The sequence below is a fragment of the Sinohyriopsis cumingii genome, chromosome 12, assembly GCF_028554795.1.
Source record: "Sinohyriopsis cumingii isolate HCF-2022 chromosome 12, ASM2855479v2, whole genome shotgun sequence".
Lineage (NCBI taxonomy): Eukaryota > Metazoa > Mollusca > Bivalvia > Unionida > Unionidae > Sinohyriopsis > Sinohyriopsis cumingii.
The window spans coordinates 92,559,377-92,574,399 of NC_142972.1; the positions used below are offsets into that span (position 1 = coordinate 92,559,377).

Below are 15,023 nucleotides of genomic sequence, written 5' to 3' on the forward strand. Positions count from 1 at the left end.
AGAAGGTCAACAAATATTGCACTAAAATATAATTATTCACACGTAAGCCATTGAACAGTTTTAATATCTTCATGGCTAAAACAGTTGGCTTCAAATCAAATTGCGAGTGTGATTTGAGATTGTGGCAGAATTATCTAACATGGATAGTATAAATGAAATATCGGAATATGGGATTTTGTAAGAGGCACTATTTCAAAGATGACACAATAAGAATGAATTTTTTATGGTTCATTCCAGATGCATAACAATCCCCGGCTGTCTGAATTTAAATACGTATCTTATATTAGGATTCAACTCGATTCATAATATAACACGTAATAAACAATATAAACTCGTTCAGCAGCAATTTCGAAATTCCGTCACAGAAAGACTAGGAATATGTCAAGAGAAGTGGCAAAGTAAAAATTGATAATGATTCAGACAAATGTACAACTGTACGCCAAGCTTTTGTACAGATTGAACCTGATTATCGGTTAACAAATACAAATGTGAATACAATTATGGAACAATGCATGACTTGTTGAACATTCTCTACTATGAAAAGGACTGTAACAATTATTTAAGTACTTTCGTTTCAATTGCAATCAAGTAAAGGTGCTGTGAAACTGAATATTCAAAATTAGTATATATGCTTACTGTGAAAGTTCTACTGACTTTTTCTATACAGAGATGTTGCAAAGCTTATCCAAATATCAATTCATATGGGTTAATTTGTTGAAATTATTTGCGATGGTTGTTTAGATATATATCTATATATATATATATATATATATATATATATATATATATATATATATATATATATACGCTAAACATGCCCATGTGAAAAATTTAGCCTAGGAAAGTAGATCGCTGACATAATATTTGTGTGCAACGCTGTTTGAAGTACACTTACAAGAATGTTTAATAATTTCATGATTGCAGTTACATCTATGCGATATTTTCGTTACCAATGTGTCTATTAAAATTTTCAAAGAAGAGTTTTTATACTATTTAGTTTGATATAGTTTCTGGAGATCTTGTTTAAACCAATTTGATATTCTCGAATGCTATTTAATTTTCCTTTTTCGGTGATGTCATTTACTGCCATGCTAGGCTATGGTCCGTACTGTAGTAGATTATCACATTTTTCATTTGTATCAGTTTGTTTGGTTTTCTTAACTGATATGTTTTCAGAAGAACGTTCTGTTTCAATTAGTTCGAGATCATTACAAATTCGTATATCATGCATCTTTTAGTTAATCCATAGTTCTTTAATGTGCTGTCGTTTCATAATTACAATATTCTAAAATTTGTTATCTTGTACAAACTCTGTTTTAGCCATATTCCCTGAACTGCTTTCTATTTATTGCGCTTTAGCTGTCTTCTTGATACGGAATTCCTTTGCCGCACACTTCTGATGTGGCGTTGGTTTTAACCTGACACATTCTAAACATTCATTATATTTTAAAACCTCAAAGCGCCACTATTTTGCTACGTGCTTCGTCTGGACTCAAAGAACGTTTATGTGTGGTGAATGATAATGCATTAAACCAATTTCCTTCTTTCATGTTGAGTTCAATGCATGCCTCAAGCATTTTAAGATTCTGGTTATGTTATACTTTTCCATTTATATGCTTCATTTTCTAAATTATAATAAAAGGTATGCAACATTTTCCTTTCCCAAGTGACCATTGACGTTTGAAGTTTGATTTTGTTTTAAAAGTCTCTTCCTTCATCAAACTGTATCTCGTCAGACTGTATTTCACTGAAACATCTTTTAAAACGTATTGCATGCAATTTCTCTCTTTGGGCATTTGCATTCTAAGCGCAGGAGTGATTATCATTGTCACCATGCATTTGTATTGATCTCCGAGTTTTCAGTATGCTTGCATTGCATGTTTCTATGCCAGTTCGATGATTGAAATCCACAAATATCGTTTATGTTTATTTGTTTGTTATTCTGTAAAACAACTAATATTTTGAAAACCACTGTACCGCCAAAGTTAAAGAGGAATGTTTTTTAGTCTATCTTGATAAGAAGATTGTTGTTTTTATGTTAAACCCATGAGTATTTCTATCAATTCCGTGACATCGTTTGAGCTGATTGCAATATAGCTGTTGTGCTTTTATTTTCCTTTTTATATTTTAGCTTAGTGTACAATCAGAACAATAGAATATGGTTTAGTACTAATAATATGATTGATGTGTTTTAGACTGTGCCAGCGTCCTTGTTGTGTTCTAGTTGTTTGCATGAAACGACACTTGTAACAATCTTGTTCTACTATAGGATATTGCGATGCTAATTTTAGAAACAAGAATATACCTGGGTGTTTTCTCACCCTTACATAAAAGGATAATGTGAAAGCTTACAATACAATATATGATAATCGTGGTCCCTCTCCGGCATGGTGTTTTCAATGATGTACGGCATTTCTTCTGGTTGCCTCGGTGCGTTGTACAGTTTTCACACTATGCCTGGGGAGAAGGTGATACAAATTATACTTGCATGATTCTCAGGAATGAAGTAGTATGCTGAGTATATTTTGAATGAATAGTTTATCTATATAACACGCTTATAAATGCGACTAATCTTCGAAAACTACTGTCGCACTTGCTTATATATGCTCATGACATTTCTAAAAGCATTATGATAGAAGAAACGAAATTCACATTGTTTAGTTTGTACTAAAAACATAAATCAAAGGACGATATTACGTACTTCATCGCTAGTAAAACATTAGAACCTAATATTCCACCTGTCAGAAATGGCAGAGGAAAACGTATCATGTACCTTCGGCATAATTCGTGTGGTAACAATCTTTTCATCCAATGTTATTTATAAGTGAGTAGTTTGCAATCAATTTGCGCAATGATAAGGATTTTACTGCCTTCACATTATTGTTAGAACAAGAGCGTACTCGACATTTTCACAGTATTGAATTCGCTTTTTACAGTAGCATAATTGATGTTAATGACACTTTCCATTTCTGCTTTCTCCTAAGGGTGTCGTTAGTCACACAAACAGCTGTTTACCATGCCCTCTGAATTATTTATGTCCTCCAACATTCAAATCGGGGTTGCATAAAATCGTCTGACTGGATAAAATTTCGTCTCGTATTATACCTAATTATTGAAGTGAGTTAATGAAATGTGCGCAATGCTATTAAGCCTGAGCTTACAATATGTTAATTTTATTATTGCAAATTATACGGCCTTTTTAAAATGTAAAAGATGTATATCAGTTTGCTTGATTCAAAATGCGAAGGATATTGCCTTGGTACGAAAGAGCATATCTAACAAAAACATGATTAGCACAAAACCAAAATCTCACAAAGAAGAAAACTGTCTTTATGTCTGTCGGTCTGTCTGAATGTCTCTCTCTCTCTCTCTCTCTCTCTCTCTCTACGGCACAAACACATACGAATTTATCAATTCGCTCAACATAGAATTACGTTAAGTTAATGACAATATCTGATTACCTTTTTGTTTCTAATATGACATTAACGATCAAACATAAACATAAGTGAGCAGTTTATGCTAAACTCAAAAGTAAACACGACATACAATTTAATAGCCTTGCATATAGTTAAAAAAGAATTCCTAGAAATATTTCGTGCATTTGTTATAGTGGCATAATTTAAACTAATGGCACTTTTCATTTTGCGTATTGATGTTCGGACCTATTCTCTAATAACACGTTTCAATAGAAAAGTCTTTTCTTCTTTACAATCCTGGTACTATGAATATTCTTTTCTGAGCAAAAGAATGATTCATCTAATATGAAATATTTTCTCTTCTTTGTTTAACAACTGTGCTGTCCACTAATTGAGGCCCCCCCCCCCGCCAAAGAAAGAACATAACGAGTATAATTTTGTCTGTTGTACCTGGAGATTGTACTTAGAATAATTATATCTAGCACTCTATCTGGAGACCACTGTTTATCATATACCCCATTCGCCTCTGATTTATCACTTGTACATGATATATCATGATTTAAATGTCCACACCAAGGACAATTCCCAGGTTAACTTTATTTCTACGATCACTATGTCAGGTTTAAAATGTTTATGAGGTATACGAAGACAGGGACTGTTTGAACGATAGTCAAAAGAAATACAAATAAGAGAGAGTGCATGCATATCTGTGTAGGGTGAGACCTGATGGGTTCACACACTTTCTCATGGTGTTCGTTTGCCACAACTCATCCACAAAATTATGCAAACATATTATTGGACCTCAAATGTATTGTCAGTCTTTTGTTGCAGACTCATATATATTTATACAAATAAATACACACTGACAGATACAGACAATGACTACGGGCAATGACATCGTTCACTGGAGCATACAATAACACAAATTTCATAAGATAAACTTAAAAAAAATAGTTTGATAAAGATAAGTTACCACACCGAATTATATCAATATTGCAACTTCTCCCCAAATTTGCCATTAGTCTTGATTGTCAGAAACTTTTGACTTCATTCTATGTTACTATTTATAAATCTTTAAAGTTTATTAATGTGCTATTTTTGATTTTCACAAAAATGAGTATCAGACTGGATAGCCTATTCAATGAGATTATATTCTGTTACTTTTCGGATATACTTTTCTCTTGCTGTTAAAGTAATAGCTAATACAGATTAAAATAAAGTCACGCAAGAGATCAAGAAGCATGATGCAAATTTAAAGTTTCAAAGGTATATGCAAGCAAGCTCAATCAATTGTTTTGTTTTTCAAGCATGTCAGAAACTTGTTACAGTATCACCAAATATAGGAATATGTGCCCGATACGGAATGGGATAGACAAAATGTTTCTTTGTGCGGATCATAAGAATATATTTTACTCGAATGGGACACTGTACAGGTCATGAAAATATCTATTTATTGTATAGTTACCAGTTTTAGAACAGAAAGTAGTCATATATGTGCTTAAGATACAAAAGGTAATTCCAACGATTAATTGAGGACACGAATTTTAGTTTATTGTACAGTAAAAATAGCCTGGGTTTTCTTGACAAAGTTTTTTTTAAATATTTTTTGACTTTCTGTAATTAGTGCAACTGTTGTCTTTTCATAGTCAATCAGTTGTTCTGACTTATCGACTGGTGTAGTTTCTCAATCAATCAAAAATCCTGACTCATGGACTGGATTCGATTCTTTAGTCAATCAGCAATTATGGCTTATGGACTGGTGTATTTTGTCAATCAGCAGTTCTGCCTTATGGATTGGAAGCGAAATTGCATGCTTTCGTCCTATAATATATGGCTTTAAAAATTGATATTGATGGGCGTGTCTACGCAAATCCATAAGGTATTGAAGAACCCTCAAAAACATTCAGTTGCTGATCAATGGCGTTTACAATAGTTTGCTAAATTTTCATTGGTTGACTAATGACACTGTACATAGATGAGGCATTATTACGACAAGCTATATCATGGTTTTCATTCAGTTGAAGATTTTGTTATATTCCATCACGGTGTCATACTTTTGCTAGACGTCTGTTACAAGCGTTGATCCTAGACTGGGATAGTTTGTCTTATTTCACGCTGCGTTTTCAAAATGATTTCTCATCTGTTTCAGTCAAGAACCTACGTTTTACAGATCAGTATCTTGTTCCTGACAGCAGACACACTGGCCTCCGGTAAGCGTCAAACTTTTTCTCTATTGCATAAAATAACTGAAACATGACACAATTAAATATTCCGCGTTCACGCTGTTTTCATTAGTTAACAGTTTACCCATCATACCACTTTTCCATCATCATATGTATAATAACTCAATAAATACTTTGATCGAAGATACTTCACTTGTAAATGATACCTAATGTGATAGTAACGGTGGCTACAGAACAAAAAATAAAATGGTAATGCCAGAAACTAAGCCCCATCCCCTAGAAAAAGAAACTGTGGGTAAAAACGAAGAAAAAGTGCAAAACAAACAAAGCATAAACGCTAAAATTAGTCTTTGTTATAGTCAAAGTTTCTTTAATATAAAGATTTTAAGGTAGGTATATTTAATCTAACAAAATTCTTTTCGAACATGAACTGTCAACTTGGTACATTAAATTGATATCAGTGAGTTTCGTTGGCTTTCTTGCTTGTACTTCTAGCTATGTTTCCCACGGTGATAAGGGTTTCCATGAACATTGTTTGTTATCTAATGTATGTATACTTTTTAAATCAAGAAAGGCTCTCAGACTTTGTAAAATATCATTTACCTTTTATAGACCCATTCTCTTTTACAAGGAAGGTACTCCATATATTGACATTCAAGTCATACAAATGAAATCGGCTGCTGATCATGCGCCTAACCAAAGTGGGAAATACTAAAGAAGTATTTAATACGGAGACGAAGTAACTGACAGGGAAGATATATTTACCTATGTCAACAATCAACATAGACTGCCCTGATGAATAATGCTATAATGTTTTACAGTTTCTTGTATCATTAGATTTGAAAATGACTTAGAAAATATCAATGACGATTACTTGCAACTAAATGGTTTTGGCCATATGAAACTCAAGTAAAGACATTTTTATCAAGAATTACGGATCTTGTAAAAAATGGCTCGTTTGGATACTGGAACAATGTCACTTTACTTTCACCTACAGGTACCATGAGACGTAGTACCTGGAATTTGGACAATGATTCAGATAACAACCTTGACTCATCTACTGTACTGTGGGAACGAAATAACTGCCCGTTGATCGATGGTGCCATGTTGTGTGGAAGCGATCCATCGTGCATGTCATTCTTCCACCATGATTCGATGGAGAAATGTTTGGGGTCTCGTTCATATAAACGTGGTCTCCCTTCTAGTCACGCAATGCAGCAAGGATGGAAATACTACTCCCGTATGTAAACTGTAGACAACTGAACTATCCAAACTAATTCAAATTTGCTGATGACAAGTGTCAAATTGCAATACGTGATTAAAACATAGACACGTTTTTAAAATGTTGACGAAGGAACTCAGATACTCAATTTTTATCAGCAATAACTATCAAATTCAAACATATGAGAAATACATACACAGTTATATTCAATGTAAATGAAGGAACTAGCTATCATATACGCAATTTCATTTATTACAATTGTAATGAACTAAAAATATAAATCCAATTTACTGACGAAAATTGTCAAATTACAGTACATTTTTTATAAATAGACCATCATTTAAAATATAGACGAACGAGCTAATCAAGTTCATCCATAGTTACTGGCAATAAATGTCAAATTCCAAATGTCAAATTTAATAGTTTGCTTATTTTCTGGTTAGCAGAGCCCGGTCATTGCGATGGAGATTATGTTTATAACCAGACACTTGGACTGTGCTATAAACTCCACAACATGACTACGAACTATATGGACGCAATGGCTTTATGTGAAACAGAAGGAGCTAAGCTGCTTATCATCAGGAATGAGGCTGAACTCCAGCACATCATGAATGTGACACAAGGTATTAAGAGACGTTTGCACTTTATGTGAATTGACATATCAGTCATAATTTCATGCAATTTATGTCAGATCTGGTATACCTTTCACATTGTGATAATAATGTTTTCAAATTACAGCTACATAAACCAGAGCAACATCAATTTAATTACGCTTTCATTGATATTATTTGCGCTTGTAACATCATTTCGGTGCAGTAATTAACTGATATATTATTGTCTAAAACCTATACAGATTAAGATATATTTTATATTTTAAAAAACAATCCATTTTCATTTTGCCAGTTACCAATTTATATTTCTATTAATCAAGTGGCAACTTTAATGGTGGAGTCGCTATGATTTAGGAACTACATTATTTTTGCCGGCATAACTTTTCAGTCAAAGCAATAAGCAATATACAAGTGGCAAAGTATAATCAGTTATGTAATCACTGGCTTAAGATGCCAGCTTTGACCTTACGGCGGCTTACATTTGTTACATGCGTTAGTGTTTAAACCGAGGAAATCACATGCAAATTTCATTATTGTTACCATGAAATTATTAAATAGTCAGTTAAAATATTTCATGGAAATATGTATGATATAACACGGTTTTCTCTTGGAATATGCAAGTAACAGAAATTTACTATTATCATTCGCAGTGATCAATTTGTTTGGTGGCAATTAGTGACAACAGTGGTTTTCAAGCTTCAAGAGTTGTTGAGTCAGAAACACTCTCACTCGTTATCAATATATCAGACCCAAATGCAGATAAAATCAATCTTATATCGCTTCTCAGGTGACATTTTCATGAAACGTTAATTGGATATTATTTATTAACATTTAATTTTACTTGTTGGCTTTGCAAAATAGAAAATATTGCATTTATATGTAACTGATGTAACACATTTGTTTTCTCCAAAACAATACAGCAAATATTATACACCATGTTATAGTGTGATGAAAAATGGGGTGACTTATGATAATATTCTATGATAGTATCGTCTGAGTAATTTATGGACTGTACTGCTTTGTGACAAACATCTGCTATGTTATTAACTTCCCTGTACATTACGGAGCATTCTGCAGTGTGATGAAAATGCTTTGATGTTCAGAATATGCAATGATATTATCTCCGCAGTACTTTATGGACCGTAATGCATTACAGGTGAAAATAGTATGAATTTCAGAATATGTTATGTTATTATCATCGCGATTAACAAGGGTATCATTTTCAAAATATTTATGATATATGTAACCCCAGTACTTTACGGACAACATTGCAAAGTGATGAACAAAGTAATTATGTTCATAACATTATAATAATTATTTTGTCACATTATTGAACGAACCATTATGTAGCTTGATGAACAATGGTATAAATTTCAGAAAATACTATTGTATTAATTCCAGTATTTAACGGGTCATGCTGTAGCTTTATGAACAAGAAAATCGTCTTAAGAATATGCCACGTTATTAGTCCTGATTCAGTCATCCATCTTCTTTGAATCTGCTCTGAACTCTTGAACAAATCTATAAATCATAAAAAACTATTTAGCAGCAAGTAGAGAAGTTAAAACCGATTATGAGAAGGTTATACTGATATATGCAGCCTGTTGTAATGGATTCAAATTTAATAATGCAAGTAGGAAATTAAGAATTTAACTGTTTACCTCATGAAGCTGCAATATAGCAATACCAAAGGTTTAATATGTGTTAGTAGATTAGTCAAAACTGTTACTTGCTCTATTAAACGTAGATTAGTCAAAACTATTACTTGCTCTATTAAACGTCATTACATATTTACTCACAGGGTATGACGATACGTGGATTGGACTTCGATGCATGAATGCAAACTGCGAGACTAAGTGGTGGAACGGCCAACCAGCTTCGTATATACCACGGCACCCCACCTGTCCACACCTACAAGTTGAGGATCCAACCTGTGGGACACTTTATGATGGAACATATTGCAACTTTAACTGCACTGATCAACAGCAATACTTTCTTTGTCAGAGGAGCATTTAACAATTTCGATAACAGATATATAGATGCATAGAACAGCGATTATTTTTTATTACACCCTCTCCTTACAAAGATAAATATTATATTTCTACAGTAAGCAGGATACAGTTTATTATACAGTACACGGAATACAGGACATTATACACTACACAGGATAAACAGATTATTATACAGCATACATAATATGGGATAATATCTAGTATACAGGATACAGTTTATTATACAGTTACACGGAATACATTACAGTATACACTACACAGGATACAGTTTATTATACAGTACACGAAATACAGGACATTATACACTACACAGGATATACAGATTATTATATAGCACACATAATGTGGGATATTATCCAGTATACAGGATGATGTTTATTATACAGCACAGATGATACAGTTCATTATACAGCAGACAGGTTACAGTTCATTACACACTTCACAGGATACAGTTGATTAAATAGTATACAAGATAAATTTATTTCATAGTACACGGGCTATCAAGTATTATATAGAACACAGGACACAGGTTATCATACAGTTTACGTGATACAGTTTAATAATCAATACACAACGTAAAATTCAATAATCAATCCACAGGATAAAGTTTGATAATCAATATACATGATATAATTTAATAATCAATATAGAGAATAAAGTTTCATAATCAATATAAAGGACTGAGCTTAATAATTATAAAAAGTCAGGATAGAGATAAATAATTTAATACACATGATAGAGGTTAATAATCAATGCACAGGCTAGAGTTTAATAATCAATACACAGGATATAGCATACAAATCAATACACAGGACAGAGATAAATAATTATTACATAGGTTAGATTGCAATAATCAACACATAATGGAGTTTAATAATCAATACATTGGATAAAGTTTAATAATCAATACATTGGATAAAGTTTAATAATCAATACATTGGATAAAGTTTAATAATCAATGCACTGGATAGAGTTCAATAATCAATGCACAGAATACATTTAATAATCAATACACAGAGTAGAGTTAAAAAATCAATACACAAGATAAAGATTAATAATCAGTACACATCATATAGCTTAATAATCAATACACATGATATAATTTAATAATCAATAAATAGGATAGAGGCTTAATAATCAGTACACAGGATAGAGTTTAATAATCAATACATATATTAGATTGTAATATTCAACACATAAATGGAGTTTAATAATCAATACATTGGATAAAGTTTAATAATCATTGCACTGGATAGAGTTCAATAATCAATACACGGGATAAAGTTAATAATCTTATACACAGAGTAGAGCTTAATAATCAGTACACAGTATATAGTTTAATAATCAATACACATGATCGAGGTTTAATAATCAGTAATTGGATAGCGTTTAATAATTAATACATGAGAGATAACTTAATAAATACTACATAGATTATAGTTTATTAATCAAAATAAAGGATATAATTGAATAATCAATACACAGGATAGAGCTTAATAATAAATGCACAAGATGGAATTTAATAATCAATACACAGGATAGAGTTTAATAATCAATACACAGGACAGAGCTTAATAATCGTTGCGCAAGATGGAATTTAATAATCAATACACAGGATAGAGTTTAATAATCAATACACAGGATAGAGTTAAATAATCAAAACGTATAATCATTTTAATAATCAATTCACATGATACAGTTAAATAATCAATACACAGGATAAAGGTTAATAGTCAATACACAAGATAAAGTTGAATAGTCAAAACGCATGATACAGTTTAATGATCGATACGCAGGATATAGTTTAATAATCAGTACACAGGATAGAGATTAATAATCAATACAAATGATATAGTTTAATAATCAATACACAAGATAGAGCTTAATAATAAATAAATAGTATTGAGTTTAATACTCAATACACAAGATGTAATTTAATAATCAATACACATGATATAGTTTAATATTGATTACACATTAATAATCAATACACAGGATATAGATTAATAATCAATACACAGGAAAGAAATTAATAATCAACAGATATAATACAGTTTAATAATCAATACACATGATGGAGTTTAAAAATAAATACACTTGAGAGAGTTTAATAATCAGTACACATGATAGAGTTTAGTAATCAATACACAGAATAGATTTTTAATAATCAGTACACAGGATAGAGTTTAATAATCAATATTGAGTTTAATAATCAATATATAGAACAGAGTTTAATTATTAATACATAGGATAGAGCTTAATAATCAATACATAGAGTAGAGTTTAATACATAGGATACAGCTTAATAATCAATACATAGAATAGAGCTTAATACATAGGACAGAGCTTAATAAACGACACACATGATATAGTTTAATGATCAATGCACAGGATAGAGCTAATTAATCAATACGCAAGAGCTTAATAATCAATGCACAGAATGGAGATTAGTAATCAATACACATGATGCAAATTAATAATTAATATATAGGATATATTTTAATATTCAATACACAGAGTTTAAAAATGAATACACAGGATAAAGATTAATAATCAGTGCACATCATAGAGTTTAATAATCAATACACAGGATATAGTTTAATAATCAATATACATGATAAAATGTAATATCCACTGCACAGGACAGAGTTTATAATCAATACACAGGATAGAGTTTAATGATCAATAGACAGGACTAAGATAAAGTATATTAATAAATAGACAAGTTACACTTTATTATACAGTACCCTGGATACAATTTCGTATACCTTCTACATAATACATGCTATCATTCGGGTTTCATAACAAATTACCTATGTTATAATCTTTCATACTGGAGAATCTCCAAATGTTTAAAGGGTTTATTTTGTGTGTGGGTTTACTAGTATATATTTGCCTGTGCTCGATTTAATAGGTATTTATGATCCAGGTTCATAATGAATAACTTTTGCCATGATTTGTCATGTTTATATATTTACACATATCTGAAGGTTAAGGTATTTACGACAACCTCAACGTAATGTCAATCATAAGTTGATATTTTATAATCATTCGATAAACCATTGTAGTCAATCTATTTTTTTTCTGAGCGAATGATACCTCTCTATTTGAATACGTAGCACGTGTTCTTGTAATGTTGATGTTGTTGATGTGGGGTTTAACGCCATTTTTCAGCACACGATAGGCTATACGTGGCGGCCAGTATTAATGGTGGAGGAAGAACCCGGGAAAACATCGGGAAGAACCACCGACCCACGAGAAGCTACTGGTCACACAACAATAAATAACAAGTGGTCTTGCAAACACAACAATAAATAACAATCTGACGAAACCAAACATAACTTGTTAGAAATATTCCAAAACAAAATGCGGAGTGCATTTAACAAAGATCTACCTTGGATACAATAAAACCCATATATTTTTAAAAGATCTGATTCCGTCTAAAAAAAACAGCCATGTTGTTTCCAGATAACGTGCTCACTATAAAATGCTTCGTGCGGATCAATAATGACCAACTTCAGTTAAAAAGAAGCTCATGATTTTGAAGGTGTTTTAGTTCCCCTACATAATAATCAAAATCAGATGCTAAACATATTGTTTTACACTTTAATTATGTCTTTATGCATTTAGAATATTTTTTTCTTCTGGCGTAGACTCATACAGCATATAACAGCTTATACAGAGAACAGAAAAGACCTTTCGAAAAATCAAGATAACTGACCATGATCAGCCCATGCTTGTAAGGGTGATGAAGGATATTGTTTGTTCCGGAGATTCCGTTGCATTTTATGGGCGTTGGTTAAATGTTAAAGTGAAAAGTTCAACAATACTATTTAGCACAAACTTATTTGAAATTCATCGAACTTTGGACTTTAAAATATATGTGTATAACATGCAAGTTTTGATTCGTCATCATATTAAATTCCCTGTATGAAATATACAAATACTTTTGTTTCTAAAACATAGGTGCCGATACATGTATGTCGACCATTTAATGAAATAATTGCCTATTTTGTTTAAAAACAAGCATATCAATGTACAAGAGCGTCCCAACCTGGCAGAAAGTGATTGCGTTTTTGCGCTAACATGGTATAAACATACAGAATGCAATTTTTAGAATACAGCAAAGCTCACCTGTACATATTTATCCAGAAAAAGAGGTACGTATTTCTCAATGCTTGCAAACGATAAAGTATTAAGTGACGATATGAAACGAGTAGCATAACCGATGTAGTCCTTGTTGTTCTGTTGTATATATGAGCTTAACATTTAAATTTCATTTTCCTCATTTTAAGTCATTTCGTGACTAAAATCATCTAATTTGTGTGTCTTTGAAAAACATAATTATTATAAACAAATCGCCATCACGATGTTCGTTTTATCTATTGACAATTCCTCTACGACGGGAGATATTATGTAGCTATAGTCAAATCATCATTGATGGTAATCATTCCAACTATTGACAAATCTTCTCTAGCGGGAAATATAATATAAGTATGGACAAATCCTCACTGACGGGAAATGTAATGTAACAATAATCAAACCATCATTGACGGAAAATAATATAACTATACAAACGTCCTCACAAGCAGATTTCTTTTAGTTATGTTTTGTGTTCGGATCCAATTGTAAAATGCGATTTTCTTATGTGATTGCATCAAAGCGACTGAAGAAACGATAAATCTGATGGTAAAGGTTTGACCTAGCTTGTCCTTTGCTTGAAATTTTCGCAAGAACTCTAACCACTTCTTTTCAATTCGCATTGTGTAAAGTTAACACTATTATTATTACGTACTAAAATATGCTTTATTGCGTGTAACTCGTTTATGATAGAAGTCCCACAGAATGTTGCTAACTTCTAAATTTCTAAATGTGCACCATTTTCTTAATACGCACATCAAAGGAACTAACAAAAGGGAACGATAGATTTACAAAGTATTATATTGCTGGAATTGATAATATAGGTTCGTATTGTTAATTTTACATCGTTTCTTCCCTCTGTTCATCAGGATAATCAAATCTGAATATATGTTTAGACTACCGCTCTTTCAGAATACATCTATTTAATCTATAAGAAGGCGCCATCAAGAATTCTTAAAACTACACTCTTGCAAGCAAAAACTGACTGCAGGTATGCACGTTTATATATTTTCCCACATGAATCACGCAAATTGTTAGTGACTGAACTATTATGACCTTAGCATGTTTCAATTCTATAGTTTTTGTCACCCATACAATTTCGTGTAAATGTTACATTCAACGACTAAGGTATCACATTTTAATGAAGACATCCTCATTAAATATAGTAATGAAAATTGAATAAGCATCTACTTTATGTTTCATTATGATTATAACTGAAAACGATGGACAAATCAACCTTTGAAAGTCGTTAATTTAAAATAAAGTGACAACAAAATCTGGGTACATCATCTTTACCAAAATAGATTGCAATGTTGCACAAAAATAAAACATGTTTAAGTTTGAAATTAAAAAAGAAACCTTACAGGTAAATACACAACCATTAAAGTATGTTGCTCAATGCTGCTGCGCACTGCGGTATTTTGGACCGTTCATTTAAA

At 31.7% G+C, this 15,023-nt stretch overlaps 1 protein-coding gene across 1 annotated transcript; it reads left to right on the plus strand.

Moving 5' to 3' along the window:
* The first annotated feature begins 5,399 nt into the window (after positions 1 to 5,399).
* Positions 5,400 to 14,767, plus strand: LOC149786986 (secretory phospholipase A2 receptor-like). Its single transcript, XM_089977538.1, has 4 exons — positions 5,400 to 5,626; positions 6,597 to 6,839; positions 7,268 to 7,444; positions 9,234 to 14,767. The coding sequence occupies exons 1-4, from the start codon at positions 5,545 to 5,547 to the stop codon at positions 9,446 to 9,448; spliced, it is 717 nt and encodes a 238-aa protein (XP_089833664.1). The 5' UTR covers positions 5,400 to 5,544; the 3' UTR covers positions 9,449 to 14,767.
* The last annotated feature ends 256 nt before the right edge of the window (positions 14,768 to 15,023 follow it).